Source organism: Anomalospiza imberbis, chromosome 22 (assembly GCF_031753505.1).
Source record: "Anomalospiza imberbis isolate Cuckoo-Finch-1a 21T00152 chromosome 22, ASM3175350v1, whole genome shotgun sequence".
Lineage (NCBI taxonomy): Eukaryota > Metazoa > Chordata > Aves > Passeriformes > Viduidae > Anomalospiza > Anomalospiza imberbis.
Window position 1 is genome coordinate 1,641,855 of NC_089702.1, and position 25,793 is coordinate 1,667,647.

General features: G+C 54.5%; 2 protein-coding genes across 4 annotated transcripts; one reads left to right on the forward strand and one right to left on the reverse strand.

Moving 5' to 3' along the window:
• Positions 1–2,552: 2,552 nt before the first annotated feature.
• DBF4B (DBF4B-CDC7 kinase regulatory subunit) lies at positions 2,553–16,122 on the reverse strand. Of its 3 annotated transcripts, none has more exons than XM_068212298.1 (11): positions 15,875–16,122; positions 12,663–12,854; positions 11,238–11,288; positions 10,560–10,629; positions 9,642–9,712; positions 8,904–8,940; positions 6,961–7,003; positions 5,964–6,080; positions 5,668–5,794; positions 4,948–5,057; positions 2,553–4,447 (listed from the first exon to the last, which is right to left on the reverse strand). In XM_068212298.1, the coding sequence occupies exons 1-11, from the start codon at positions 15,983–15,985 to the stop codon at positions 3,067–3,069; spliced, it is 2,310 nt and encodes a 769-aa protein (XP_068068399.1). In that variant the 5' UTR covers positions 15,986–16,122; the 3' UTR covers positions 2,553–3,066. The 3 variants fall into 3 exon arrangements, with proteins under 3 accessions (XP_068068399.1, XP_068068400.1, XP_068068401.1); XM_068212299.1 differs by lacking the exon at positions 15,875–16,122 and adding an exon at positions 13,004–13,065; XM_068212300.1 differs by having other exon boundaries at positions 4,281–4,447; positions 4,948–5,076.
• A 181-nt stretch (positions 16,123–16,303) lies between these two features.
• CCDC43 (coiled-coil domain containing 43) lies at positions 16,304–25,127 on the forward strand. Its single transcript, XM_068212303.1, has 5 exons — positions 16,304–16,538; positions 19,322–19,409; positions 21,650–21,785; positions 22,397–22,452; positions 23,738–25,127. The coding sequence occupies exons 1-5, from the start codon at positions 16,308–16,310 to the stop codon at positions 23,923–23,925; spliced, it is 699 nt and encodes a 232-aa protein (XP_068068404.1). The 5' UTR covers positions 16,304–16,307; the 3' UTR covers positions 23,926–25,127.
• The last annotated feature ends 666 nt before the right edge of the window (positions 25,128–25,793 follow it).

The window sequence follows — 25,793 nt, forward strand, 5'->3', positions numbered from 1 at the left end:
GCTGGAGCTAAGCCCCCGACTGGTGCCAGGGCTGGTGCTGGCTGTGGCAGCCCGGCTGTGCCAAGGGGATGGTGCTGGAACCTGGGCGTGCTGGTGCCCACAGCACTGGGAACATGGGGCGGTTCTGGACCGTCCCCAGTGGCTGGGTGATGTCACCCAAGGGTTCTGTGGGGTCCCCACCCTCAGGAAGCACTAGAAACAGAAGTCTCTCTGCTCTGATTTTGGGGGAAGGCTGTGTTCACTCCTGGTGGTAATGGAACAATTTTAGGGAGACAAGCCCCCATAAATTCCTGTTTGTTGCAGCGGGAGTGGGGGACAGCAGCATGGAGGGTGACACAGCTCATGGCGGGAGGCAGCACAGCCACAGGCACCCGCAGGAGGGGCTGTCCTGGAGGGCACTGAGGCTCTAGCCTCAGGTGATGGATGCACCAACCATCACAGAGGGTGAGACAGACCTGGAGACCACCAGCCCCAGCTCTTCCTGCTGGGGGTGCCCAGAGCCACCCTTGGGCAGGTGCTCAGGGTCCCCATGGAGGCGGTGGGCAACCTCTGCCTGTGTCTGACCGAGACAGGGCTCAGCTGAGTCACCACGTGCTCCAGGGAGGGGAGGATGCAGGTGGTTCAGCAGCCCCAGCTCATCCCAGAGGTCAGCTGCCCTAGGAAAGCCCTGGAGCTCCCCCAAAACAGCAAGCTAGGGGCCCTTAACTCCCAGTTCACATCCCTCACCCTCCTCCAGGACAATTTTTTGGACCTTTTTGGCCCATTTTGTGTTACGGCTCCAACAAGTCCCTCTGCAGCTCGGCTTGTTACCCCCAGCGCCGGCAGAGGAACTGAAAGCTGAGGCAGCAGCATCTCAGCCTGGTTTGAGCAGAGGATGAGTTGAGGGTCACGCTCAGACTGGGGGCCTTGGGCCCTACCCAGGTCGTGAGCTGGGGGCTGGCACTCACACACAGGGACATCTCCCCCCGGGGCTCTGGGGGCTACACAGGAACAGGCTCCAGGAAGCACCTCCTCAGCCACACTCGGGCTTCCTGGCTGCCAAACGGTCCTTTCCAGGCAGATCAGCAAGGGGCAGGCAGGGCTTCCAAACTGGGACCTGCTCAGGAGCTCTGAGGCTGCCAGCCCGAGGGGGACAGTCCCTCCCAGTGCCCTTCTGGTGCTCCTCAGCACCACAGGGACAAAGAGGTGCTCAGCCAGGCTGGATCTACACCCAGTACCAGGGAACAGCTGTTCTAGTGGAAGGTGTTCCTGCCCCAGGCAGGGGGTTGGAACTGGATGACCTTAAAGTCCCCTCCAACCCAAACCATCCCAAGATTCTGTATCTCCAGCCTGAACACCTGATCCAAGGCCTAGAGGGTTCCCAGGGGGGCATGGAGCAACTGCTTCACTTCCCCAGAGCAGGGACTCCATGCTGCAAGTCACTGGTCAGCATGAGGAGGGGGCAGATGGCACTTGGGGGTCCCTCTCCCCTCCCAGGAAGGGAGGTGAAAGGGCCTTTTCACCAGGCCAGGCTTGGTGAAACAACTGCTGATCTCCCAGGTCAGCTCAATGCCATGAGGTATCCCAGTCTCCACAGGGGTCACTTGGAGCTCTGGTCACACAGGCCAAGGGCCTGGAGGGGCCATTCCTCTGTCCCCAGGGCACTCTCTGCTGTCTGAGGGGCACAGAGCTGGGCACTCCCTCCAGGAGGCTGAGCACACCAGGCCAGTGGCTGGTTGGTGCTCCAAGCTCCTCTCCCAGGGATCACCTTCCTGCTGGGCCAGCCTGTGGCTACAAGGACATCTCCATGGCAGAACCCTGAGCCCAGTGGGGTTCAGCTCCTGCCACAGTTTTAATCAGCCCATCATTAGAGGAGCTGCAGCAGGCAAAGAACTGGAGTTTGGCTGTTGCACTGGAGGAGGATTTAGCTCAGGAGGAACCTCTGAAGCCTTGTGTGTCCTAAGTCTCTGCTCCCACTACACAATCCCACTTCAGGCATTCCCTTTGAGCCTGGAGTAAAGGAGGGAGTGTTGTCCTTCACTCAAGGACTGAACATCTCCAAGGACAGACTCCACTCCTCTGGGTGCCTGGCCCAGAGTTGTCGCACCCTTCTGGGCCCTGAGCCTTTCCTTTTTCCAACCTGCAACTGGAAGCAGCTTGACACCTGGCAGCACAGAAGGGCTGGCTCCACTCTGCTTGGAACTGCCCTTCAAGAAGCCACAGGCTGCTTTTAGACACTCCAGAACATCCTCTTAGCCAGCCCAGCCCATCCCTGACCTCCATCCCTCGGCCCCACACCCAGGAGAGGTGAACAGGCTCTCCAGTTTCTCCACACCCCTCCTTGATGGGCACCACCACTGCACTGGGTACAACAGCTTCCCAGCGCCTGCTGGCCACACTCCTCTGGCAAACCACATTTGGGGTGATGTTCTGGGCCTGGACAAACCCCTGTGCCCCCTTCATCATGGTGCCCATTGACCACAGACCCCTTCCAACAAAGTTTCCTCCACCCAACCCCTACTGCTCTGCTCCTGCCCCCAGACACATTCCACCCACAGTAAGGCAGAGCAGAATCTCATCCCTCCATTTTATTTCAAAGTTCAAAAGTTTGTAAAAAAACCCAAAAACCCTCAAACAAGTTAAAACCACCTGAAAATATGCAAAGACAACCCCCAGACCACATGAAGAGCACAAATCTCATCCCCATGACCCTCTTGTCCTAAGTCTTTGCAGCTCTGGGGACCATGTGAGAGGAGGAACAGGCTCTGCTCTCCCTCTAGAAGGGCAAAGAGCACATTGCCATTGAAGAGAGACTTCCAGAGGCACCACCGTGTCAGTGTCTGTGAGGACTTTGAGGAAGCAGCTGGCTCCAAACGTGGCCAGCAGAGAGGAGGGAAGATCACAGTCAAGGACAGGGAAGCCACTGCATCCCCATCAGTTCCCACCAGCAGAGCTGCCCAGGCTGCCAGTGCTGTCCTCACTCTGGGATGTGCCTCCTGGTCCTGGCACAGAGGGTGCCTTGGTAAATCCCACCCCAACCTCTTCTCAGCTCCCACCGAGGCTCCAGAGAGCAGCCTGGAGGTGGTCTTAGCTGCCAAACAACGTCCCAGGTATGGGGAAAGAGGCTCCTCTGGTCTTTGTGCAGCAGTTCCTGCAGTTCTTGTCCTCTCGGCCTGCCCAGGCCAGCTCCGACTCCTTCAGCACGGAGCAGAGCTGAGACGCGTACCCGCTGTCCCTCACACTGACGTGTGTCTGCTGGAGCAAGTCCCTGCCCGCAGCTGGGACCCTGCAGCCCTGGACACCTGAGAGGCTGGGGAGCAGCTGCACATCCCAGTCTGACCCCGAGGAGCTCCTGCTGAAGCCGTGAGCAGCCTCTGGGCTCTGGGGAGCAGGTGGGAGGAGGCCAGGGCTCTGCGCCCGCTCCGCGCCCTGCCCGGGCACGTCGGGAGCTCCAGGGGCTGCTTCTTCTGCTGCCCTGACACAGAGTGAGCAGCAACATCTGGCTGCAGCCACGGGCAGTGTGGGAGAGGGCAGGCAGCCAGCAGGGCAGCTGGTCCTGCTCGCTGTGCTCTCCGGAGCAGGCCTGTTCACATTCCTGGGTGTGTTGTCACTGTCCCCTCCGCACTGCCTCCCTTGGGATCTCTCCCTGCTCCAGCCACACTCGCTGGCAGTGCTGGCTGCAGCTGCCCCCCCAGGATCCAAACCTGCAGACACAGCTCCAGGGGGTCCTGGCTGTGATACAGGGTCCCCAGGGCTCTCACACAGGCACAGATCCAAAGCAAGGGAGCTGTGAGGTCTGCTGGAGAGCTCTGTGCCCAGGGGCAGGCTGCCAGCCCCCACCACAGCGGGCAGGGCTGGCTCAGACACCTGGCCTGCACCCTGTGCCCCCATCCCACCACCTGCCAGCTCCATCTGCTCACCCAGAGGGGAGAGGCCAAAACCCAGCTCCAGCCTGGGCCTCTTTCCCACCTGGGAGCTCTGTCTGGAGCACAGCTGGCGCTTCCTGGAGGCAGGCTGTGCTTGGGGAGGGTGGCTGACAGACCCAGGCTGTGTATGAGGTTCAGATGAAGAAGCCATTGCCTCTCTGACAGGAGTGTGTGCTGCACGAGGCTCCCAGCCCAGCTCAGGACCCAAGCCTAAACCTGAAGCCCCCAGCCCAGCCTCCCCCATGGTACCACGGGCAGCACAGACCCCTCTGCTGAGCCCTGCTCCCCTTGGCAGCCGCAGGGAGCTGTGCTTTGACAAGCCCCCTCCTCCTCTGGGATCTCTGATCCTGTCTCTGGGCAGGCAGGGGGAATGTCCCTGGCTCTTCAGGCCATGATCCAGCTCTGTATAAGTTACCAGTTCCACAGCACCCTGCTCAGGCTGCTCCCCTTCCTTTCCCAGCTCTGCTGGCAGCAGCTTGATTCCTCCAGTGCTGTGTGCTTGAGGCACTACACGTTCATCTGCCAGGCAGGACCAGGGCACCCTGAGAGGAACCATCAGTTAATGCTCACACAGCCCCAGCAGCATTCCCCCCAGGGAGACAAGGCCTCTCCTGCAGAGCAGGGTGTTTGCAGCCCTTGCTCAGGAGCAGGGAAGCACTATTAGCCTGGTGAGGCTCAGAATGACTCTGCTGCTGGCAGAGATAGGCAGCACAAGAGATCTCAGCCTCCTCAGTCCAGTGCCCAGGCGCAGGGGGGGCTACAGAGCAGCAGGGCTTGAGTCAGACAGAGGGAAAGAAGAGGTAGGCTCAGCTACCCTTTCTAGTTTAGGAGGCACTGGGAGTCCATGGGGAGTTCCCTGAAGGAGAAACCCCATGGAAATGCAGGAACATCTCCCATGGTTTGTCTAAGCTTTGCCCAGGAAGTGCCAAGTTGGTCCTGCTTCAGCCTCTGACTCCCAGGCACAGGGACCCCATTCCCAGGATGTGCCACGCAGCACCCTGCTGCCTTTGGGCTCCAGGAGTTCCCAGATCCCCAGACTTACTTGGCTGACCACTCCACGAAGCTGTTGGTGAGCTGGGAGATGACACGATCCACAGGGATGTACTGGGAGCTGTCCTGGGCATACCTCTGGTGCTGGGGGCTCTGGAGATGCTGGAAGGTGGCAGAGACCCTTTAACAACACTCAAAGCTTTGCCAGGAGGGGAATTTGCAGTAACAGGCACTTCCCATAGCCTAACAGACCAGAGGGCAAAGGGACAGAGCCAATGTCTGCCAGTTTTGGGAACACACAGAGTGTCCTGTTCCCTGCTCCTGCTGATGAGGAGGCTGTGTCTGGATCCAAGAGCAGCCCACAGCCTCCCCAGCAGCAGGAAATAGACTCCACCACCACTGTCTGGCACTAACAGCTGGGCTCTGAAAGCCCCCGTGGTTGGCACCTTCCAGGAGATAAAAAACCTCCTCCCACCTTTTCAATCTCCCTGTGCCCTACAGCTGCCATGGAACAGCCTCTTCACCTTATGGATCATGTAATAGGATGATCCTTGAGGCTCTTGACCCCAAGAGAGGAGCATGTTGTGCTCCAACCCTCAAGCCCCCCATGCTCTGACCTGCTGGTCTGGGCACACAGATATACCACGTTCCCATCTCGGAGGCAGATCCTCCCAAAGGAGCTCATAGTGCTAACATGCATGACACGATCAACAAAGCCTCTGAGTGCCCCCCACAGCTCTTGCAAGGAACCAGGTCCCAGGGGAACCTTTACCTTCTGCAGCTCTTCAAAGGTCTCTTGGCAGCACTCACAAAACCCCCTCCTTTTCCTGGGCACGGTGACGTGTGTGGAGTGGGGGCTCTTTCCCTCGGCGCTGTGCAGGGCACAGCCTTCAGCACCCCTGCAAGGGACAGCACGGGGTCACCCTGCCTGACCTGCCTGCAGCACCAGCAGGGACCAGCACAGGGCTCCTTGTGCCCACGTCCAAAGGCAGGTGGTTCCCAGAGCCCAGGAACCAGCAGTGAGCAGGAGTGGGGTTAAACACTTGCACAGAAGGAGCTGCAGCCTACCTGGCTTGGCAGGAATTGGAGAGGCTTTTCAGAGGCTCAAATGGGCTGGAGCTTTTGGGTGCCAGGAAGTTGAGGTCAGGAAAGCTTTGGAACTGGTGATGGAAGGGCCGGAATTGCCTGGAAGCAGCAAATCAGGACATCAGACTCATGGCAGCACTGGCAAGGCTTCAGAGCTGTCCCTCCTCTAGCCTGGAGGGGCTCAAGGTGCCACCTCACTTATGATGAGATGCTGCCCAGTGGTCTCCTGTGGCTGTGCCAGAGCTCCCATTTCTGACTTCAAATGAGAATGAAATTCTCATTTAATTTAACACATTTAAAGTGTTAAACCCAGTTCCCAGTAACAGCCCCAATAGAGCATGTTTTGGACAGAAGGCAAGTTTGCCTGCTCAGCCCAAATTCCACCTTTTGCCCCAGGGCAGAGCAGTGCAGTACTTCCAGCTACCCCACTGCACAGGAGGGTTTTGATTCCCAGGCCACATCTCTCCCCTCACACTTCATTGCATGCAGCATGTAAACCCCAATATTTGACTCTTAATTGAGATGCCTTAAATGTTGCCTTTGGAATAATTAATTGGCCCTGTGGATGCTGGTAGAGTTACAGACTCCTCAGAAACACCACAGGGATCAGGTCCCCTGTGCCCAAGGCTGTCCTCAAGTTACAGGCCCTGACCTCCCGGGCTTCAATCTCACTCCTCACTGCTGAGGGCTTGGGTGGATTAAGTGACCTGCTGAGGATCACACACGGAATCCGAGCAAGGAAGGAAACTGCTGTCAAGTCTCGTTTAACACCTTTTTTCTCCCTGACACACAAGACACCTGGATTGTTTCTCTAAACTCCATCTGCCTCCCTCCAGGAGAGAGTCAACTTCCCAGTGTGGAACAGGGTCTGCACAGAAGCCAGGCTCTGCCTCATGGGCAGAACAGTCCCTGGGAATAAAACCAGTGAAGGAGAGACCCCCAGGTTTTAGGGTAGGATATTTAGAAAGGTCTCATTTACCTGCTCTGGTCTTCAACTTTCAGAAAAGGGGGCTTCAATTTTCCTGCCAGAGAGAAACCTGGTTAGTTTTCCTGGCCAAATTCCCTACTTAGTCACTCATTCCCCAACAGAACTGGGCTCCAGAGCTGAGTGCATCAGAACTTCTGGCACTGGTGAATGCCAAGTGATGGCCAAGCACAGACAAAACAGCTCTTCAGGTGATCCTCAACACCCCTGGCCCCACGTGTGCAGTGGGGTGACCAAACCCTAGGCAGCCCAACCATGGGACATTTCCACCTTTGAAAGAGTATTCAGCCATCCCCTCACATCTTTAATGCTGCCTCAGCCATACAGCCACTGGCCTAACCCCAAGCTTTCTGACTCCAATCCCAAGAATTGTCACACAACCCCCCCACAATGTGCCACTCAGTATGAGAAGGGAACTCAGGAACTGCAGCAGCTGCTGCACTGGCTCAGAGCTCTGCAACAACTTCCAGCACCTTTTCCTCCACTCACCCTGCCTCAAGTGCAGAACCTGGCTCATCACCCTGGCTCAGGCCAGGATGGTGATGTCAAAGCAGCAAGAGATGATGGAGACAAACCAAGGTGCTGTCAGCCAAGCCTTGCACCAGGACACTACTCGAGAGCAGTATCAGGCCTCTGCTCAGTTCCCAAGGAGGGCAAACAGCAGCTTTGCTTCCTTTGGAGAGCAAGAAGAGAGCAAAAGAGTCTCAGCAGTGCATTGAGGGAAAAGGTTTTCAGAGCCAGGCTGGGAGGGGAGGTTCCAAGGCCCCTCCTGTCCTGCAGGTATGTTCCACTCACATTACGCTCACCTTGGAAACCTGAGTCCTGATCTGGCTAAGAAACAAAAAACACCAAGGTGCTCCCACAAGGCATCTGCCTGAAACCAAGACTCTCCTGCCTCCCTCATGACCTCTGAAGGGCGAGGAGTTTTGTTTTCTTGTGATTCTAGCACTCGATGCTATTTTTTCCAAAGATATTTCACCCTCCTTCCCCAGAAACGCTGAGCCCACCTGTCCTCACCAGCCTCACCCTCTGCTTGCCTCAAATGTGCCGCTACGTCACTGAAGCTGCTATTTCAGTACAGGATCAAGTTTTTTCCATGCAAACACTGCCAAATGCTCAGCACTTCTGAGAGAGAGGCCACGTGCAGGCCCCAGATCCAGCTCAGATGGGTGCATGGGTCCTGAGTGATCCCAGCAGTGACAAACGGCTCCGATGCCACTGCGAGACCCCAGGCCAGGTTCAGAGTGTGCCCAGCGCAGGTCTCAGAGCTTGCAGGCACCATCTGCCACATCCAACAGCTTCTCAAGCCTTTCTTCAGCACCTTCCCCTCACCCCAAACTGGGAAATGACTCCCAAGTGTCTCACACACCATCCAGGTTGGAGTCTGCTCCAAACCGACGCACCCAGTCAAACAATTTGCAGATCAGCTGACATCACCAGTGCCAATTTCAGCACCACAACTGGCTCTTGTCTAATTGCAGATGAGAACCTGGCTGTTCCCCTTCCCTCCTCCCTGGAAGAGGAAGAGCCATCCCCGGATCGGTGTCTCAGCAGCACATCTCAGCCCAACAGAAGTGAGTGGGCTGAGAGGAACACGCTCGCCTCTGCAGGCTGCATTATTCCTCAAAACCTCCTCCTTTAAGCTGCTGGATTCAATGTGCAGCAGCACTGTCTCAGGTGCCTTGGGATTCTGGGAGCTGGCAGGAAAGGGTTTTTAGGATTTTTAAACACAGTGTGAAATCAAAGGTCCTCAGCTGTCCTGGGAGGCTGCAGCCAGACTCCAACAAGGAGTAACAGAACCCATTCAAGGGGAACTACCTAGAGAGCTGGCATATTTTGGGATTGCCAAACGTTTTGATGTATTTCAAATTCTAAATGAGGCTTCTCCAAGCAGCTCCACATCTGAGCATAAACAGCAGCACAACTTCCAGGCCTACCTTTGTGAATTCTGGATCTGGAGGCAGGGCATTTCACCTAGAGAAAAAAGGGACATATTCAGCATGGGAGCAGCCCAAGCACAGCTGCAGTTGCTGATTCCAGAGCAGCAGCAGCAGCCTCACCCACCACTTCAGAGCTTCTGCACCACCTAGAGCACCTCCCCTCATTCTGTCTCCCAAGTTACCCAGGGTTAGTTGAAATACAACATAAAGGCTGCCATGCCCTTTCCTTACATCCCACCTTCCCTCTGACCTCTCCAATGCATTAACCAATCCTTTGGTGAGCCAGTGTACCAGCCACATCATCATCATCATCTTACTTCACTTTGCTTGTGTGTGTGGTCTTTGCTTTCCCTACTAAGTCATCTTTATCTCAATTCATAAACTTTCTCACTTTGTCTCTCCCAGTTCTCTCCCCATCCCAGGGGGATGCCAGAGGGTGGCTGTGTGAGGCTGAGTTGCCATCTGGGGTTAAACCATGACCCTTAGGGTCAAAGTCAGTATTAGCTGTGGTATGAATGCTGATACTTAGCAACAGCTGTCTCATTCTCATCTGGATTTACCCCAAACTTTACAAAAATAAAAGTTCTTTGAATCTTATCTTCATCACTAACACAAGCACCAGATTGGATCCAGCATCCCCCTGACTGGCCCACTGGCACTGAAGCTGCTACAAGAACTGTTCAAAGCTACCCAGGAACCCTGAACTCGTGAAATTGGCTGCAGGTAAGTTGTTACCTCTGTCTTCTGGCACTGCTTCCTTGCTCCCGAGATGGCTCGCAGCAGCTGCTGGGCATAGGACAACATTTCTGTGCAGGTGGGATGTCAAAGAGCCAAAGCTCAGCCAGGGAAGGGAGCTGTTCCCCTCAGACTGCAGAGCACCCCCCATGGCACTGGGAAACACTGGAGCCTGCAGCCCCTGGCAGAGCACCTCCCCCAGGGAAGGGTCCAAGATGAAGCCAAGAGAACACCTGGAGGGACAGCCTCTCATTTGCTCTCTAGCAGAGCTGGAGGCTGCTGGGGCTCTGCAGGAAGGAGACACAGGCAGGAGCTGTGCAGCACACAGAGCAGAGCCCAAGGTCTGGCAGCCCCAGAGGCTGAGCAGAGCCCAGGGACATGATCCAGACAGGCTCAGCCACAGCTGTATGTCACTGTCATCAGACACTCGGGAACCTTTTACTCCAGACCTATTATTACTATCAGAGTTCCACCATCTGCCTTTCCCATCACCCTCTCCCCATCCATCATGGGGACAGGAGGTGCCTTCCAGAACAGGTCCTCAAACACCAGCACTTCCTAATTAAACCCAACCAAATCCTACCCTTATCATGATTGTACTTCCAGGTTAATTAGTAAAAATGGTCTTTTTGGAACAAATTGATATACTGACCAAGATATTGACATTTCCTAATGTTCCACCTTCAGTACATGAAAATGTACCCTGTGTTTGCTGTTGCAAATGTGACAGTGGCACATTCTGTACACACAAATCTGGCGATTGAGGGCAGACCCGGCCTTGGCCAGGATGGCATCACTCCAGGATATTTGCTTGCAATTTCTTCCTTCTGTTCTACTCTTCTTACATCACTTCTGCTCCACCTGTCTCCAAAATCCCTCATTACCAGCAGCCTCCTTGCACCCCACAGTGAAGGATACCATCCACATGCAGGATCTGGACTCCCCACAGGCGAGCGTTGGCGAGGATGCTGCTGCCACTGCAGGTGTCCTGTACAGAGAGGTTTGGCAAAGCACAGCTCAAAGCACGGCCATGTGCAGCTCTAAACTGAGCTCAGAGCCCTTCCTGCTGCCCAACTGACAGAGCAGAGCATGGCTGTTATTAAAATCAGGGCACAGCAGTAAAGGATCGAGCTCATGCTTTATCCATCCCAAATTAACAGCAGCATCTTGGGCAAATGTTTCATCCCTGCTACAGCATGAGCTTCTAAGTGGGCACCGAGATTTATCTGGCCACTTGTGACCTCAGGGAAAGGACTGCAGGGGAGCCTTTTGCCCCAGCTACATTGCTTTAGTTCTTCTTAGGCTAAAAATTCATCTAACAACAGGCTTTATAATTCCCTTGTGTTGAGCACCCAGATGGCTGGGACAGGCCTCACAGGTACAACACTGGATGACATGGCTCCAGAAACAGCAGTGACCAGGAGCACGACACAACATTCTGCAGGCCACAAGCAACGGCTTTGTGCCTTTCCCGGCCCCAGGATCTGCTCTGTCAGCAGGGCAGGGGCTCTGCAGGAAGGCTGGCACTGGTTCTGCTCTGCTCAGCAGAGCTCTGAGCACACCCAGCCCCAGCAGAGCCCATCCAAGGCTGCTCACCTGGCTCTTCATGGCCTTGTGCAGCAGCTCCTTCCCCCGGCTCAGCAGCGCCTGTGGAGAGAGGAGACATGAACAGGTCATGGCAAAGAGCTGGAGAGCAACAATCCCTGGGGATGCCCTCACTCTGCTGGGCTCATCTCTGCCAGTGGAGAGTGCCTTTCAGAGAAAGCAAACTGCAGAGAGGACCACTCAACTGCACCACCAGCACCAGCCAAGGCTTGGAATTATTGACCAGCAGGGAAATGAAGGCTCCAGAGTGAGCCAAGAGGAAGCAGCAATTTAGCTTGGAAACTGCCTGCTGCATCATGGAATTGTCCAGGCTGGAAAAGCCCTGTAAGGTCATCAAGTCCCACCCCTTCCCAGCACGGCCAAGGTCACCACTGACGCAGGTCCCCAAGTGCCACACCCACAGAGGTTTTCAATCCCTCCAGGGATGGGGACTCCACCACTGCCCTGGGCAGCTGTGTCAGGGTTGGACAAGCCTTTCCATGAAGGAGTTTTCCCTAACATCGAATCTAAACCTGCCCAGCACAACTTGAGACTGTTTTCTCTTGTCCTGTCACTTGTTACCTGGGAGAAGCAACAAAGCCCCATCTGCTGCAACCTCCCATCAAGGAGTTGTAGACAGATCAGGTCCCCCTGAGTCTCCTGTTCTCCAGGCATCTCAACATGCTGGCCAGGGTTAGGAACATCCTGGGAACTGAGCCAACAGTCTCAGCAGATTGGTTCAGCTCTTTGTAAGACAAGGGACAGTGCTGGGAGCCAGGACAGGGGACAAAAACTGGGAGAAACCTCTGCAGCTCAGGTTTCCCACTGCAAGTGGTTCAGCTCCAGCTGGCAGAGATTCCCCAGGCCTGGACTGGGGAGGCTGCCTTTCCCCAGTCATAGCTTCCAGCAGATACCACATTCAAGGTGGGATGTTGGAGTTTGGCCACAAGCATTTGTGAGCAGAAAGCCCAGCTCCAACAGGCAAATGGGACCAGGAAAAGCCCCTTCCTGCAGGAGGCCCTCATGGATCTCCTCCCAGGGTACAGGGGCCTTGCCCTGTGGCTGTGAGTACCCAGAGTCTGCAATGGTTTTCCCTGGCTATATTTCTCTGGCTTTTCTCACCACACCTCTGCCTGTTCCCTCAGGAAGCCAGCCAAGGCCTTCACATCCCCTGCCATTCCAGCAGATTTCCTTGATTACAGCCCAAAGCTGTGACATGAACGTTTGAGTAGACAATGATGGCAGACACAAAGAACTCTGGTTCTGTACAAAGAACCAGAGTATGGATAAGGACAGCCAGGGAAACAGGAATAGAGGAATAGAGCAGGGGAAAAAACACACAGAATATTTGCTCAGAGCAGGAACGACTCCACCTTCCAAAACTGGTCCCAGATTCTACCCTGCAGACCCCTTGGACAGAACCTTTGTAGCTCTTACAGTGTATGGTGGCTTCTGGAGAGGTCTGGTTGGGGTCCCTTTGGGGGCAGCAGGCATTGAGCTCGTGGATTTTGTGCCTGCTGCAGCTGGGCTGCTCTGCTTCTCCTCCCGAGCCCTGGCCTGGCCCCGCTTGGCCTCTCTGTTGCTGGACACCACGCAGGTGACTTCTTTGCTGAGGAAGCTTTCGGTCACCTGCAGCGAGACAGAACAGAGCAGCTCTGCAAGTGCCTGACCCCGAGCTGACAGAGCCCTGCTAAACAAAGCTGCTGACCCTGGCTCAACCCCCACGCAGCCAGGGGCTGCTGGGAGCAATCACATTCCTTCTTTCATTCCATACTGACGAGGAGATCCTGTGATGCCCTAGAGATTCACTGCAAATAGTCACCAGAAATTCAGATCCAGACATCCACGACTGTCACCACCTACTCCTCACACAAAGCTGTCAAAAAAAACCCCAACATCTGAGGAAAAGGGCCTGGACATCACAGATCAGCCTGGAGGAGCTCTGTCCTCAGGAGAGCATAACGAGTTCTAGAAAAATAAAGGAGAAAGTGAACAACTGGGCAAGCAGCTCCACAGACAACAGGGCAGGAGGGAACCAGAGAGATGAAACATACACACACCTTTGCACAGGAAAGAGGTGGAAACCCAAAAGTTGGGATACTAATGGTATTGTAAGCCAATAATGACTTGGCTTCTCAGAATCTGTGCAGGAGGCAGAGAGTCACGGGGCCCAGGTATGAAGCCCTCAGGAAGATAAAGATCTTTATCTGGGCAGCCCAAAATCACAGCTCCTGGACAAGCTAGTTCTGCTCCATTGCAGAATCCCTGCAGGTGGAGATTCCCAAACCATGAAGTGGGTGTGAAGTGCCACAAGGGTCACAGCAGGCTGTGCTGCAGGCACAGAAAAGACAAAATCATAACCTCCCCATCCAAATGACACTCCAGAGTGTCACCAGCCCCATGCCAAGTTCTAGGTGCCACATGCAAGCCCAAGGCCACAGGATGTCCTGAACTACACACAGAACCTGGGCTCAGATATTGCTGCCAAGGAGCTGCTTCACAGACAGTGGCTGTGGTGTAGGGCAGTATCTCCACAGAAAGCAGAGGAATGAGAGCTCCGCTGCCAAAGGGCTTCATTTCAGAGAGGGAGGGCCAGGATGGTGTGTGATAGGAACCAGAAGGATGGCCAAAGTCTAAAATTATTTCCAAGTAACACAGCAGCTGCACAGAGGAGTAACCGTCTGCTGGGAGCACGGGGTTCTCAGCCTTGAGGATGCTCAGCTGGGAAAGAGATGTTCCAAGAGTGGGTGGCACATCTGGGGGAGGGCAGAGAGAAACCAGCAAGTTCAGGACAAAGGTGCAATTCATGAAAGGGAAAACAGTGCAAGTCACCTTCCCCACGTGTGTGTGCAGCCAACACCTGCTCAGGGCTGAAGGGACACAGCATCAGCAAGAATTAAAAGATTTTACACAGTGTGTGTGGGAATCAGAAAAACAGAAACTTCCACAAACACTGAAGGATTTGATCTACAGCCTTAGAAGAAGCTTAGATTAATATAAAAACACAATACACAGACATTAAGCAGAAAATCATAAAATTATGTTGCTATAGTTGTAAGTAAGAATATGCCTTAAGTAAGTGAGAGAAACTGTATTAATAAGATAGTGAAAAGTTTATAATGTAGAGGTGTAGTTGTATAGAATAAGCTAAGAGTTTAGAAGTTATAATAAAAACATATGTGTACATGTAAAATAGAAGCCCACCAGACAAAAGTATCCATAGTACAACAAAATTAAGTAAAGATAATAAGTTAAAAAAGCAAAATAAACCTTGTAACATCTATTAGTTAAAAAAATAATATCTTGTCTTGTAACAAAAAACTTATAACTACTCTTGAACTATAACCAACAACTTACTCCTTTGAAATCTCACGACCTCTAAAACCAATATTTAGCTAAACAATAAATCGTTCTTAACCCAAAAATAAGCCCATTCCTTCACTACTAACAGCAACAATAGTAAGTGTGTACATTGTAGGATTTAAGTTTTGAGGTTACATGAGACGATCACCTCAGAGAAATTAAAGGGCTTGAAAACAAATAGTAGCAACTGCTAGAACCCAACTGCACACAAGGGCAATAAAGAGGCTGAAAGATGAACAACAGGTACAACCCCATGCTCAGCTCCAGCTTTGAGGGACTGAGGTGATGCTGCTTTTTGAAGGGTTTTGGGACAGGAGATAAGGAATTGATGAGGAATTGATGAGGAATATCAGCAGCAAGGAAGCCTGGAGGCCACGAAGGATGCCACAGGGCTCAGCCCAAGTAACAGCTTCCCAGGGAAAAGGGTCCAGATGGCTTTTCTGGGAAAGCCATGATAAAAGCACACTGCTCTGTGGTAAGAACCTTAGTTGGCATTTCCCTACTTTACCTTATGCTGAATTCCATTTGGAAGTGCCACAACCTCCCTAAAAGATTAAACTGCCACAGGCTGTTGCCAGCGATGAGGGGGAACCACGCACCAGTTACAACCACCTGGAAAATGTGCCCCTGGCCAGGGAACCATTCATCACTGGGTGATGGGACACCGGTTATCACCTCTGGCAGGTGCCCTGGGAGCGGCAGTCAGTCCCCAGCCCTTGGGAAGCGCTCCCAGGACCAAGTGACCATCACTGGAAGCACCTCCATGGCCAGGGAGCTGCTCTCATGGTGGTCGCCAGCACTGGCAGGACCAGGCAGCCAAGAACACCTGGAATGTTGGGAGGGAAAGAGGCTCTGTCCCCAGGAGAACATAACAAGTTTTAGGAAAATAAAGGAGAAGGGGAACAACTGGGCAAGCAGCTCCACAGACAAGGGTAGGAGGGAAGCAGAGATGAAACATATGAACACACCAGTCCTCCCAGCACCGGCCGGACCCGGCAGCCGGGAGCACCCGGGATGCTGGGAGGGAAAGGCCGGTCCCGAGCCCAGGGAGCCCCGAGGGCCGGAGCGCGGGGATGGGGGCGACCTCCACCAGCCCCCCGGGACTGCGCCTGCGGGGGAACCGGCGAGGGAACCGGCCCACCGGAAAAACGAGAAAACCAGGAAACATTAAAAAATGAGCAGAGTCAGAAAAGGAGCGAGGCCGCCCCAAGACACCCCCCCTAGACCGCCCCCACTACCGGGTGCCCCGCAGCCCCGGGCCCCTCACGGCCCCGGCCCGCGCTCACCCCACCGAGCCGCTCGATGGCCTCCGCCAGGTCCCGGGCGCTGCGGCCGCTCGGCAGGTCCAGGAAGAAGGACTGTCCGCGGAGGGGCCGAGGGGAGGCCGTGCCGGCCATGGCCCGGCCCGGGCTCGGAGCCGCCGGGAGCCCGCCGCTTGTCCGTGTTTAAATTCCGCCGCCCGCCCCGCCCCGCACGGCGGCCGCGCAGGGACGCGCCGCTCCCCGCGAAACCGCTCCCCGGGGGCAGGAGAAGCTGTGCCAAGGGCGCAGGCGGCGCAGTGCGCACACGGGGCACACCGAGCACACCGGGCCGGCCGCCCGGCCGCGCCGCTCCCGTCCGGGCACAGCCGCGCCGACCCCGACCCCGCTCCCCCCGCTCCCGCCGGCGCCACAAGTTTGTCCCGCCGCGGCCGCCGTCCCCTCCCTCCGAAGGCCCAAGATGGCGGCGCCCGGCGGGGCGGGCGCGGCCCCGGTCCCGATCGCGATCCCGATCCCGGCCCCCATCCTGGTCCCGGAGCCGCCGCCGTTCCCGGCATGGCTGGCAGCGCGGCTGGACGCGCTGGGGCTGGACCGCGCCGTGTACGGCGCCTACATCGAGGGGCTGCTGCGGGAGGAGGAGAGCGACGAGGAGCGGCTGGAGGCGCTGCGGGCCGTCCTGGCCGCCTGCCTGGTAAGGGGCGGGGGTCCCTCCGCGGCCCCGGGCGAGCGGGGTCTCGCCGTCCGCCCCGCACCGATGAACGCGCCGTGCTCCCGCCGGGGCTCCCCTGCACCCCCAAGGCTCCGGGGGCTGCGGCCTCCACGGGCTCCGTGGCTCCGGCGGGGAGGACGGGCGGGCGGCTCCCCGCAGCCCTGGGCGCATCAGCCCCGTCCCGGAGCGCGTTACCCCCGTACTGGGAGCACACCTACATCCAGGGGCTTTTTTTTTTGCCCCCACCCGCGACCCTTGCGGGGTTTTCGGTGCTTGTTTGGGGGTTTTGCGCCAGGCTCGGGCTGATGGAAGCTCTGTGGAAGGGGCTGTTCGTGGGGAGCACGGCGATCCCCTTGGTTTGGGTGCAGCGCTCAGGGCTCACCGCGAGCTGGGTGGCCTGGCAGCGCCAGGTGGGCGTCGAGAGGTGACTTTTAATGGTAAATCCTGCAGCAGGAGGGTGTGGGGCGCTGCTCTCGTGCCTGCCACACGCGTTGTCTGTCAGGAATCAGATCCCGCTGGGGCTGGGACGGACAGCAACAGCCGTGGGTGGGCAGGGCTTGCCTCTGCTCCTGTCAGATTCCCGGGAGCCAGGAGAGTGCAGGGAGGGATTTCTCGTCGATAATCCTCCTTGGATGATTTTTACAGTGTCTGTGTCTCGGCATTTTTCATAAATGGATGTTTCATAGTGTAAAATGTTAAATCATGAGTCGTGCTGATGTTGCGAACTGTCTGCTCAGTGGCTGTCGCTGATTTCCTCCCAAAATATCAGTGTGGGAGCACAAAACCCAGAGGGACTGGGCGGGTACAATCAGCTTTTTGTTATCACAGGTATGACACCATTCCTTCTGTACACCGACTGTGCCATTCCACTTTCAGGGTTTCCTAAAAGTCAGAGCACCCTCCCCTGCTGTCCCTGTCCCCTCCCCACCCTGGGGCACAGCAGTGAGCTCGTTCAGCTGTGGCAGTGCAGCTTTGAGCCTAAAAGAGCCAGAGAAGCAAACGGTGCATCCTGAGGGATGGAGCCAGATGTCTTTGCAAAGTGCTGCTCTGCAGTAGTCGAGGTTAATTAACCGCCCTGTAATTACCAGACTCCATTCCACCCCCATCACTGTGCCTGGCCCTCTCCAGGCCTGGGAGGTGTGTCCTGGCTGAGCAGTGCTGCCTGGCCCTGACACTGATATTCCCCTTTCCTGGTATTCTGGTTTTCTGCTCTTTCCCCTTTCCTGCTCAGTGCCGAGTTCCCTTCTGTGCTGCTGCTGCCAGGACTGAGCAGCTCTGGGGTTCCCATGTCCCTCCAGTCCAGGCCTGCCCCAGTCACACCACAGCCACAGCTGAGTTGAGCCTCGTTTGCAGTTTCTGGCTCACTTTGATTTTTCTGCCACTCCTGTAAAACATATTTGTCTCTTGAACCCTCAGACTTAATAATTACTCTTTGTAGCCAGTTCTTTTTTAATGTCTTTTTTGTTTCTTTATCTTTAGACTCTGTGCTTATTTCTGTACTGACTTTTGAAACAGTGTTTTATTTGGTGGATTTGGGGGTTTTCTTGCCAAGTCTCTTCTTCTAGTTCCATACACAAATTACAGGGGATTTTTTTGTTTACTCATTTGTATTTCACAAACATTATTAAAATAAGGTGACATCTCAGGTGACATTTGCTCTCATGTCCATGGTTCCTCAGTCCTGATTGTGTCTTGCCCTAGTGATTTTCTACCATTCCTAATCAAGAAACTTAAAATCAAGTTCTGTTTCTGTCCAGTTCTTCTCTTTAAACCAGACAGAATCCACCTCACTTGTATTTTCCATGGTTGATTTTTCTCTGTATTTACTGCATGCCAAACCAAGATAATTTCTTGTTTTTTGGAAATATTTGGTGGTGGCCCCTGAGCTCTGTGACCCTCATCAGTGGTGTTTGGCTTTCCTGTATTCCATGGATCAAGTGCTAATCAGCTCCAAGACATTCAGCACCTTTAGGTAACAAATCTAAGCAGGGGGAAAAAACCACCTTCAGGAGCACAGCTGGAGAGAGGCGTGCGAAGCTGTGAGAGGAGCAGCTCTGCAGGGTCAGGGGCTGCTCCAGGCACCATGGCTGTGATTCCCCTGAGATTCTGTGGTGAGACCATGGTGAGACAGCAGTGCCCCTGCAGCCCCTGGAGATCCACGTTGGAGCAGAGATTCACCTGCAGCTCCGGGAGGAGCCCCTGCTGGAGCAGGGGGATGCGTCCCACTGCCACTTCTAAGTCGTGTTTAATGTTCCAGGCAGGTCATGGGGTCCAGGATGTCCCTGCAGGTGGGAGGTGATGGTTTGTCAGCACAGGGTTCCAGCTCTGCACTGGCCCTGACCTATGATTTATCCCATGTCATTTAATCCCTCTAGTGAGCTTGGCGTGGAGGTGGCACTGAGTCACTTCCCCGTGGCCTTGCTCAGGAAGAGAGAGGATGCAGGGCAGGAGGCTTTGGGAGCCAAGACCCCAATGGCCTCCTGGGTGTGGGCAGGGCCGTGGCACCTGCACAGCCACCTTTGTGAAACCCACGTGTGTCAGAGCTGTCCGTGTGCACAGTGACCAGACACGGTGTGGCTGTGTCATCCCAGGGAAACCAGAGTCCTGGGTGTGTTTAAACAGGCAGATTTGGGGTGAAAAGCTGTTCCTGAGCTGACTGCTGGGCGTGCAGATCCTTTGTAGCTGCTTCTTTTCTTGTCTGACTGGTGCTTGTTTCAAACAGCCAACTCTGTTCCGAGTCTGAGGAGTCTTTTTTCCCTTTCTAGGAAGAAGATCTCTTGAATGATGTGTGCAGGGAGGTTGTGGAGAGGTGGTCTGACTCCCAGGTCGTTGATTCCAAAGAGGAGAAAGAAGGTAGAGCGCTGTGCCTTGGGGTGCTGTGCCCTGCTCTCAGTGTGGGGTGACCTGCAGGGCCTCACCTCAAAAGGAACTTTGTGTTTGTCCTGGTAGGAGTTAAACAGTGCTGCCCCATGGCTGCAGGTCTGACCTGCCTCTCACTCCATTGCTGCTCAGTTACTCTTTCACCTGGCATGGGGATGAGCAGCTTCACTTTGGGCTGCCCCAGCATCTGCTGCTCTTTGGGTTCATCATCCTGCAGGGAAAAAGTGGTTTTTCGTGTTTTTTTTTTTTTTCTTGTTTGTGGGTTTTTTTGCCTTCTGTTGTTTTTTTGCTTTAGCATCAGGGTTTTTTTGTGGTGGTTTTTTGTTTTTTTTTTATTGTTTGGTTTGTTGTTTTTGGTTGGTTTTTGTTTTGTTTGTTTTGCCCCCCCCCCCCCGTGGTTTTGGTGTAGATTTTTTTGTGTGTGTTTTTCTTTTTCTATTGGATTTTTTTTCTGATGAGATGGTCATTAAGGTCCAGCCCAAACCATTCTGTGGTTTTTTCAGAAACCTCCTTTCCCAGCATGTCCAGGGCTGTCTCTGCTCAGTGCTGGCACTGCAGCTATTATGGTATAGAAACCTGTGCTGCTTCTGTCTATGGCAGTCTGGAAAGCAGCTGGTTTGTGCAGCTGCAGTGCCCCTGTGGAGAGCTGGGCTGTCCCTGCTGCTGCTGCTGCTGACCCCACTCACATGTCTGTATTTCCTCTTCCAACATTTTCCCTTACAACTCTTTTTTTTTCCCACGAATGCTTGTTGGAGGAAGCTCTGTGAGGCTGCTGATAAACTGTCACTGCTCCTTCCCCAGCCCCACTGTGCCTGTGTCCCCTCCCTGAATCCATCCCTTGTTGGTCCTAGCTGGGAGCCACGACCTGGCCTTGTCCGTGTGTGGGGAGGTTTGTCCTGGTGCCCGTGCAGGGCTCTGGATGCAGTGGAGCCACGTGCTGGGAGGATTTGTGGTTCAAGCAGGGATCAGTGACATTGCAGTGGCACAGACCTGACAGGAGATCGTGACAATGGAACATCCCTTTGGTCTAAATCCTGCTTTTTGTTTGCTTTGCATTTTCTTGTTGCCTCTGGTTGCAAACAGCACATTGTCAGTGCCCGGTGTCACCCAGGAATGGCTCTGGCAGCAAGTCACTGCATCAGCCCCAGCAACCCCTCTGCCTCACCCCATGCATGGACATAGTAGCTCCACCACTCAGCAGCTCAGTGGCTTTCACCAGAAATCCTGGAAGTCTGCTCTTGGTCTGACCTTGCCTTTGGCTAGGGATAGGGAGAAGTTAATGCTGTTCCATGCATTAAATAAAATAAATTCCTCTTGAGGACAAGTGACTGATATTGCTGGAACTGCTGCTGGGCTCCTCCTGCTCCTGCCAGTGCTCACAGGGATTTTTCTTGTTATAAAAAGGCAGCACAGTGTGTCTGGGTTCATGGAATTCCAGGGAGAATTCTATCACTGGGGTTCCATAAAAGGATAAATCCCCACTGAACTGTGTATCCACTCAGAATAACAGAGTTCTGAGGATAAGTGATTAACAGACTGAAAAAAAAAAACTGGCATCAAAACCCAGATGTCATTTTAGGAAATGGGCAGTGGAATTTCAGTGTTAAAAGGTAAATTGGCTGTTGGTCTCTCTTGGTTGGGAAGAAAGGGAGAGCATTGGAACTCATCCCTCACTTCAGGTTTTCAGAATTTCTCTTTGATGGGGTTAAGTTCATTAAATAAACTTATTAAGCTGCTTTGAAGCGGAAGAGAATGTGGTTTGGAGTCAAATGGATTTTCATTAGCCGGAGCCTGACTGATTCCAGTTTCATTGTGAAACTTCCCTTACTCCAGGAATAACAGTGGCTGGTGGTGGCTGGGTGCAGCACACGGAATTCCCCCTCCAAGAGAGCAGCATTATCACCTCGGGGTGTCAGCCCCATGCTGGCCTTAGCCAGCCCCGTGGTGGCTCCTCAGCAGCTCCATCTCTCCCAGATCCCAGCTGGAATTCCCCAAAGCAGCTGGCTTTGACAGCACCACTAGTGCCCTTGGGAGAAGCTCGGGGGTGTTTTTGGGTGAGACATCTCCCTTTGGGTGGGTGCATTTCCCCAGGACAATGTCCCTGCAGGACACGGGCTGGGTGGAGCTGCAGAGGGAGGAGGCAGTGAGTGACACCAGGGGCTCGGTGGCCGTGTCTGTGGCCTGGGCTGACACTGTCACTCCTCTCCTGCCAGATGAGGTCCAGGCCATCGCCAGCATGATGGAGAAGCAGGCCAGGATAGTGGTGAAGCCCAAGGAGGTGTCCCAGGAGGAGAAGCAGAGGAAGGCTGCGCTCCTGGCCCAGTATGCCAACGTGACTGACGAGGAGGAATATCCTTTTCCTGCACTGCTCGGGGCTCTGAGGGACATCACCTGCTCTAAACCTCCTTGAACAACAACGCCCTCCCAGCTCTGCAGGGTCCGCTGGGGAGAGCTGGGAAGCCTTGCAGTCTTCCTCGGATGAAATAACTGCCATGGACAAAGCACGGAAGCTCCTTGTTTGTGGAGTGCTGCGAGCAGATGCTCCTGGGAGGGTGTTTGTCCCCACCAGCACGTGGCTGTGGCGCTTTGCCCAGCCCAGGTGTGTGGCAGGAGAGCAGTGAATGTCCCCATCCCTCAGCAGCTGATGCTGAGTTTCTCTCTTGCTTTCCCAGGAGAAATCTGCTGAAATAATCCTTTACGGAGAGTGTGTGGAGTGGGAGGGTTAGACGTTAACTCTTTGTGGTGCTGAAGAATGAGCTCTTCCCTGCCCAGCAGAGTGAATCGTAGGCAACTGCATCTGGCCCTGGAGCAGCAGGAGCTGAGGGTGGGAGCTGTGCATACCTGGTCTGTGAGAGTCCAGCTGCTTCTTCCTGGCTTTATAAGGCTGTGATTTGAGTGAAGGGTGGCTGCAGAGAGGCACAAGATCATTACTGATGTCTGTGTTTCCTTAATTCTCTCACTGGTGGGGATGAACAGGATGGATTGACGACATCTGTAAATATTGGATCAGAAAAATGTATCCTTTGAATTCCTGGTGACTCAGGCTGCTTGTCAGGCAGGCAGCCTCCATGGTGAGTTTCCCATCCTTCTCTCCCTCTGCTAGTCTCCCTGTTTCTGTAGGGCCACCTTTTAAGCTTGGGGATTGTTTTTTCTCTCTGTGTGCCCTACCTTGCTCACAGTGACAGTCTGTGTGCTCTGTGTGCAGCACTCACACCAACCCTGCCATTTATTTCCTTCTCCTCCCCTCTTTCCCTCTTCCACCTTTTTGTAGCTTCATAGAACATGCTTATTGATAAGGACAATGTTCCCAGAACATCAGGTTAATGTTAACTGGCGTCCAGAGAGGGAAATCGTGTCAGGAATGAAGCTTGGCAGGCCATGGTGCAGCTGAACACTCAGGGTGGGCAGGACCGTGTCTGTCTCAGAATTGGGACCATCCTTGAGCTTCCAGCTGGCAAATTTAAGATGGAAGCAGGTTTTATCACATAATTAAATATGAAACCTAAGTTATTCTTGTCCCTACGTTAGGGACATGTGTGTACCTGTCTGTCTGCACATACACACATGTATGTACACGTATGTATGTGTTCAGACGTGTCACACAGAACTGCAGTGAACCCACTCGAGGCTGTGCCCTGTGTGTTTGCTTCCTTTCAGGTTTGTAGAGGTTTGACATGTATTTTTACACATCAGTCTTAAGAACCAGTAGGCAACCTCATTTTTCTAGGAAAAAACCAGCATCACTAAGGTTGGAAAAGCCCTCTGGGATTGAGTCCAGTCATTCCCCCATCACTGCCAAGGCCACCGCTAACCCCTGTCCCCAGGTGCCAATGCCTGACCACCCTTTCTGTGAAGTACTTTTTCCAATATCCAACCTAAACCTCTCCTGGCATAACTTGAGCCTGTTACCTCTTGTCCTGTCCCTGTTCCCTGGGAGCAGAGCCCGACACCCACCTGGCTGTCCCCTCCTGTCAGGAGTTGTGGAGAGTGAGAAAGTTCCCCCCGAGCCTCCTTTTCTCCAGGCTGAGCCCCCCCAGCTCCCTCAGCCCCTCCTCATCAGACTTGTGCTCCAGACACTTCCTTCTCTAGGAGTGTGTGTTTTTTCAACCTGACTTTTCTTTCTGGAAAAGCAACCAGAATCCTTCTCCTTTCTGCATTCCTCATTTCCCAATTCCTTACCTGCCTAGTGAGGAAATAGGGAGTCAGAAGGTGAGGGTGGAAGTAGAACAAACTTCCCATGTGCCAAGGCACCCTCTCACATGACCTTGGCCAGAGCGTTGTCGGCCCTTAGCCTGCCCCAGCGCTGTTCCGAAACACCAACGTGGAGGATGTCCTGAATGCCAGGAAGCTGGAGCGGGAGCTGCTGCGGGATGAGTTCCAGAAGAAGAAAGAGCAGGATAAACTGCAGCGGGAGAAGGACAAGCTGGCCAAGCAGGAGCGGAAGGAGAAGGAGAAGAAACGAACACAGAAAGGCGAGCGGAAGCGGTAGCTGGTGATTTCCAGTTGGACTCTCAAAGGATAAAATTAATTCTGAATACGGTGTGTGTTTAAAAAGCAGCAAGAATTCCAGGCACGTGGCCGGAGCAGTTCTTGGGAAGTGGTGCCTTTTTTTTTTCTTTTTTTTTGTTTTGTTTTGTTACATAGCAGAACAGAATCTCTGAGCAGCTCCTGGACTCAGTGTGCCCTGTGCTTGTGGTATCAGTGTCCCAGTCAGTGCTCGTGGCCAGTGTCTGTACCAAAGAAGGGTGAAGTGATTATGTCTGTGTTGTTAAATTGATCCATTTTTACTTCTGACCACCTGGGAGCAGAGCGTGGTGTAGGAGCTGCCCCTGCACTGGCCTGTCCTGCCCCGGGGCACACGTGAATTCATTGACACAAGCCTTGAGAAACGTCTTTGCAAATCGCTGTGTTTGCACTGCTGAGGCCAACGCTCTGGCCCTGCCCGGGCTGGGCTGGGGGAGCAGGACTGGAGCTGAGATCAGCACAGAGCGGTGCTGGGCTGCAGCAGAGGAGTGAGATGTGTGAAACAGAGGTGAGCTGCAGTGATGTGACTGCATCACCTGTGGACTGTGAGTGAGGGAAACACCTCCCGGGCAGGAGCATTGGCCTCAGGCAACGGCAAACCACACTCCTAACGCAGTTTTAAGACTCCAGAGAGCTGGAAAATGGTGCTCCCCGATGTTCTGTGGGGTGAACATGGACTGTTACTTCCACGGCTGTTGCCAGGGTGAAGCTCTGAAGCTGGTTTGGCACCAGCAGGGTGAGCAGGGGATGCACTGGGGTCACTGCCCGTTGGGCACAGCTGCCGTCAGGAACTGCAGTGCTGCTCCTGAATGCTCCTCCTCCCTCCAAAGGGTTCATCCCTGCTGCTCCAGCCTTTTTGTGATGGTGTTGCCCACTGAGGAAGTAGAACACTAATCCTGTGAACTGAGGGGGAAGGAGGGGCTGTGGGAGGAAGGGGTGTGCCTGGGCTCTGTGCTGCAGCATGCTCTGGGTGCCTGCTTGCTGTGAGGTGACCTGTGCTGAGCTCCTGTGCTCCTGCACTCCCAGGGTGCCCAACCCAGCGCCGCTTTCAGCACCGCTCTGACTCCAGGGCTAGGCCTCCCTCTCAAGCTGCTGCTGTGTGTGTGTATGTGAGTCTCCAGCTGCTTTGTCTTTGGACTTGAATAATAAATCTTGATTGGCCAAGAAGTGGGTTCCTCTGAGTGTTGTTGCCATTCATGATGGCAGTGCCAGTGGTGTGTCCTTGCTGGCCCCTTGCCCAGCAGCAGCATTTCTGAAGAGTTGCCTGTTGCTGCCTTGGTGCAGATTCAGCTTCATTCATGCCTTGTTTCTCAGGGCTGTGCTCTGTGCTCTTGTTTCTCAGGGCTGTGCTCTTTCCTGGGAGCTGACCCAGCTGTGCTGCTCCCCAGGGCTCTCTCCCCATCCTGGCCTGGTGCACTGTGGCAGTTCCTGGTTGGTATTTCAGGTGGCTCAGGCAGCTGCCAGAGTGTGGGACTGCAGTGGAGCAAGGCAGGGGGCAGCTCTTGAGGGAGGGGGTGTCACTCAGCCCCAGCTCCGTGGGCCAGCTCTCACTTCCTGGTGCCCTGGAGCCTCATGCACCAGCCCTGGGCTGAGGCTGGGTGAGGCACTGGCTCTGCCTGGGCCAAGGCAGCCCTGGCCACCCGCGGGGCTCAGGAGGCTGGCAGCAGGGGGATCTCACCTCCTGCTGGCATCCCACTTGCTCTGCCAACAGCTGCTGCCCATCTTTGTCAGCCAAAGTGGCTTTTCCTGGAGCTCTGTGACCTGGCACTGAACTGCCCAGCCCTTGGCTTCCAAGGAAAATGCAAACTGAGGGCTGGAGCTGCCTTACCTGCA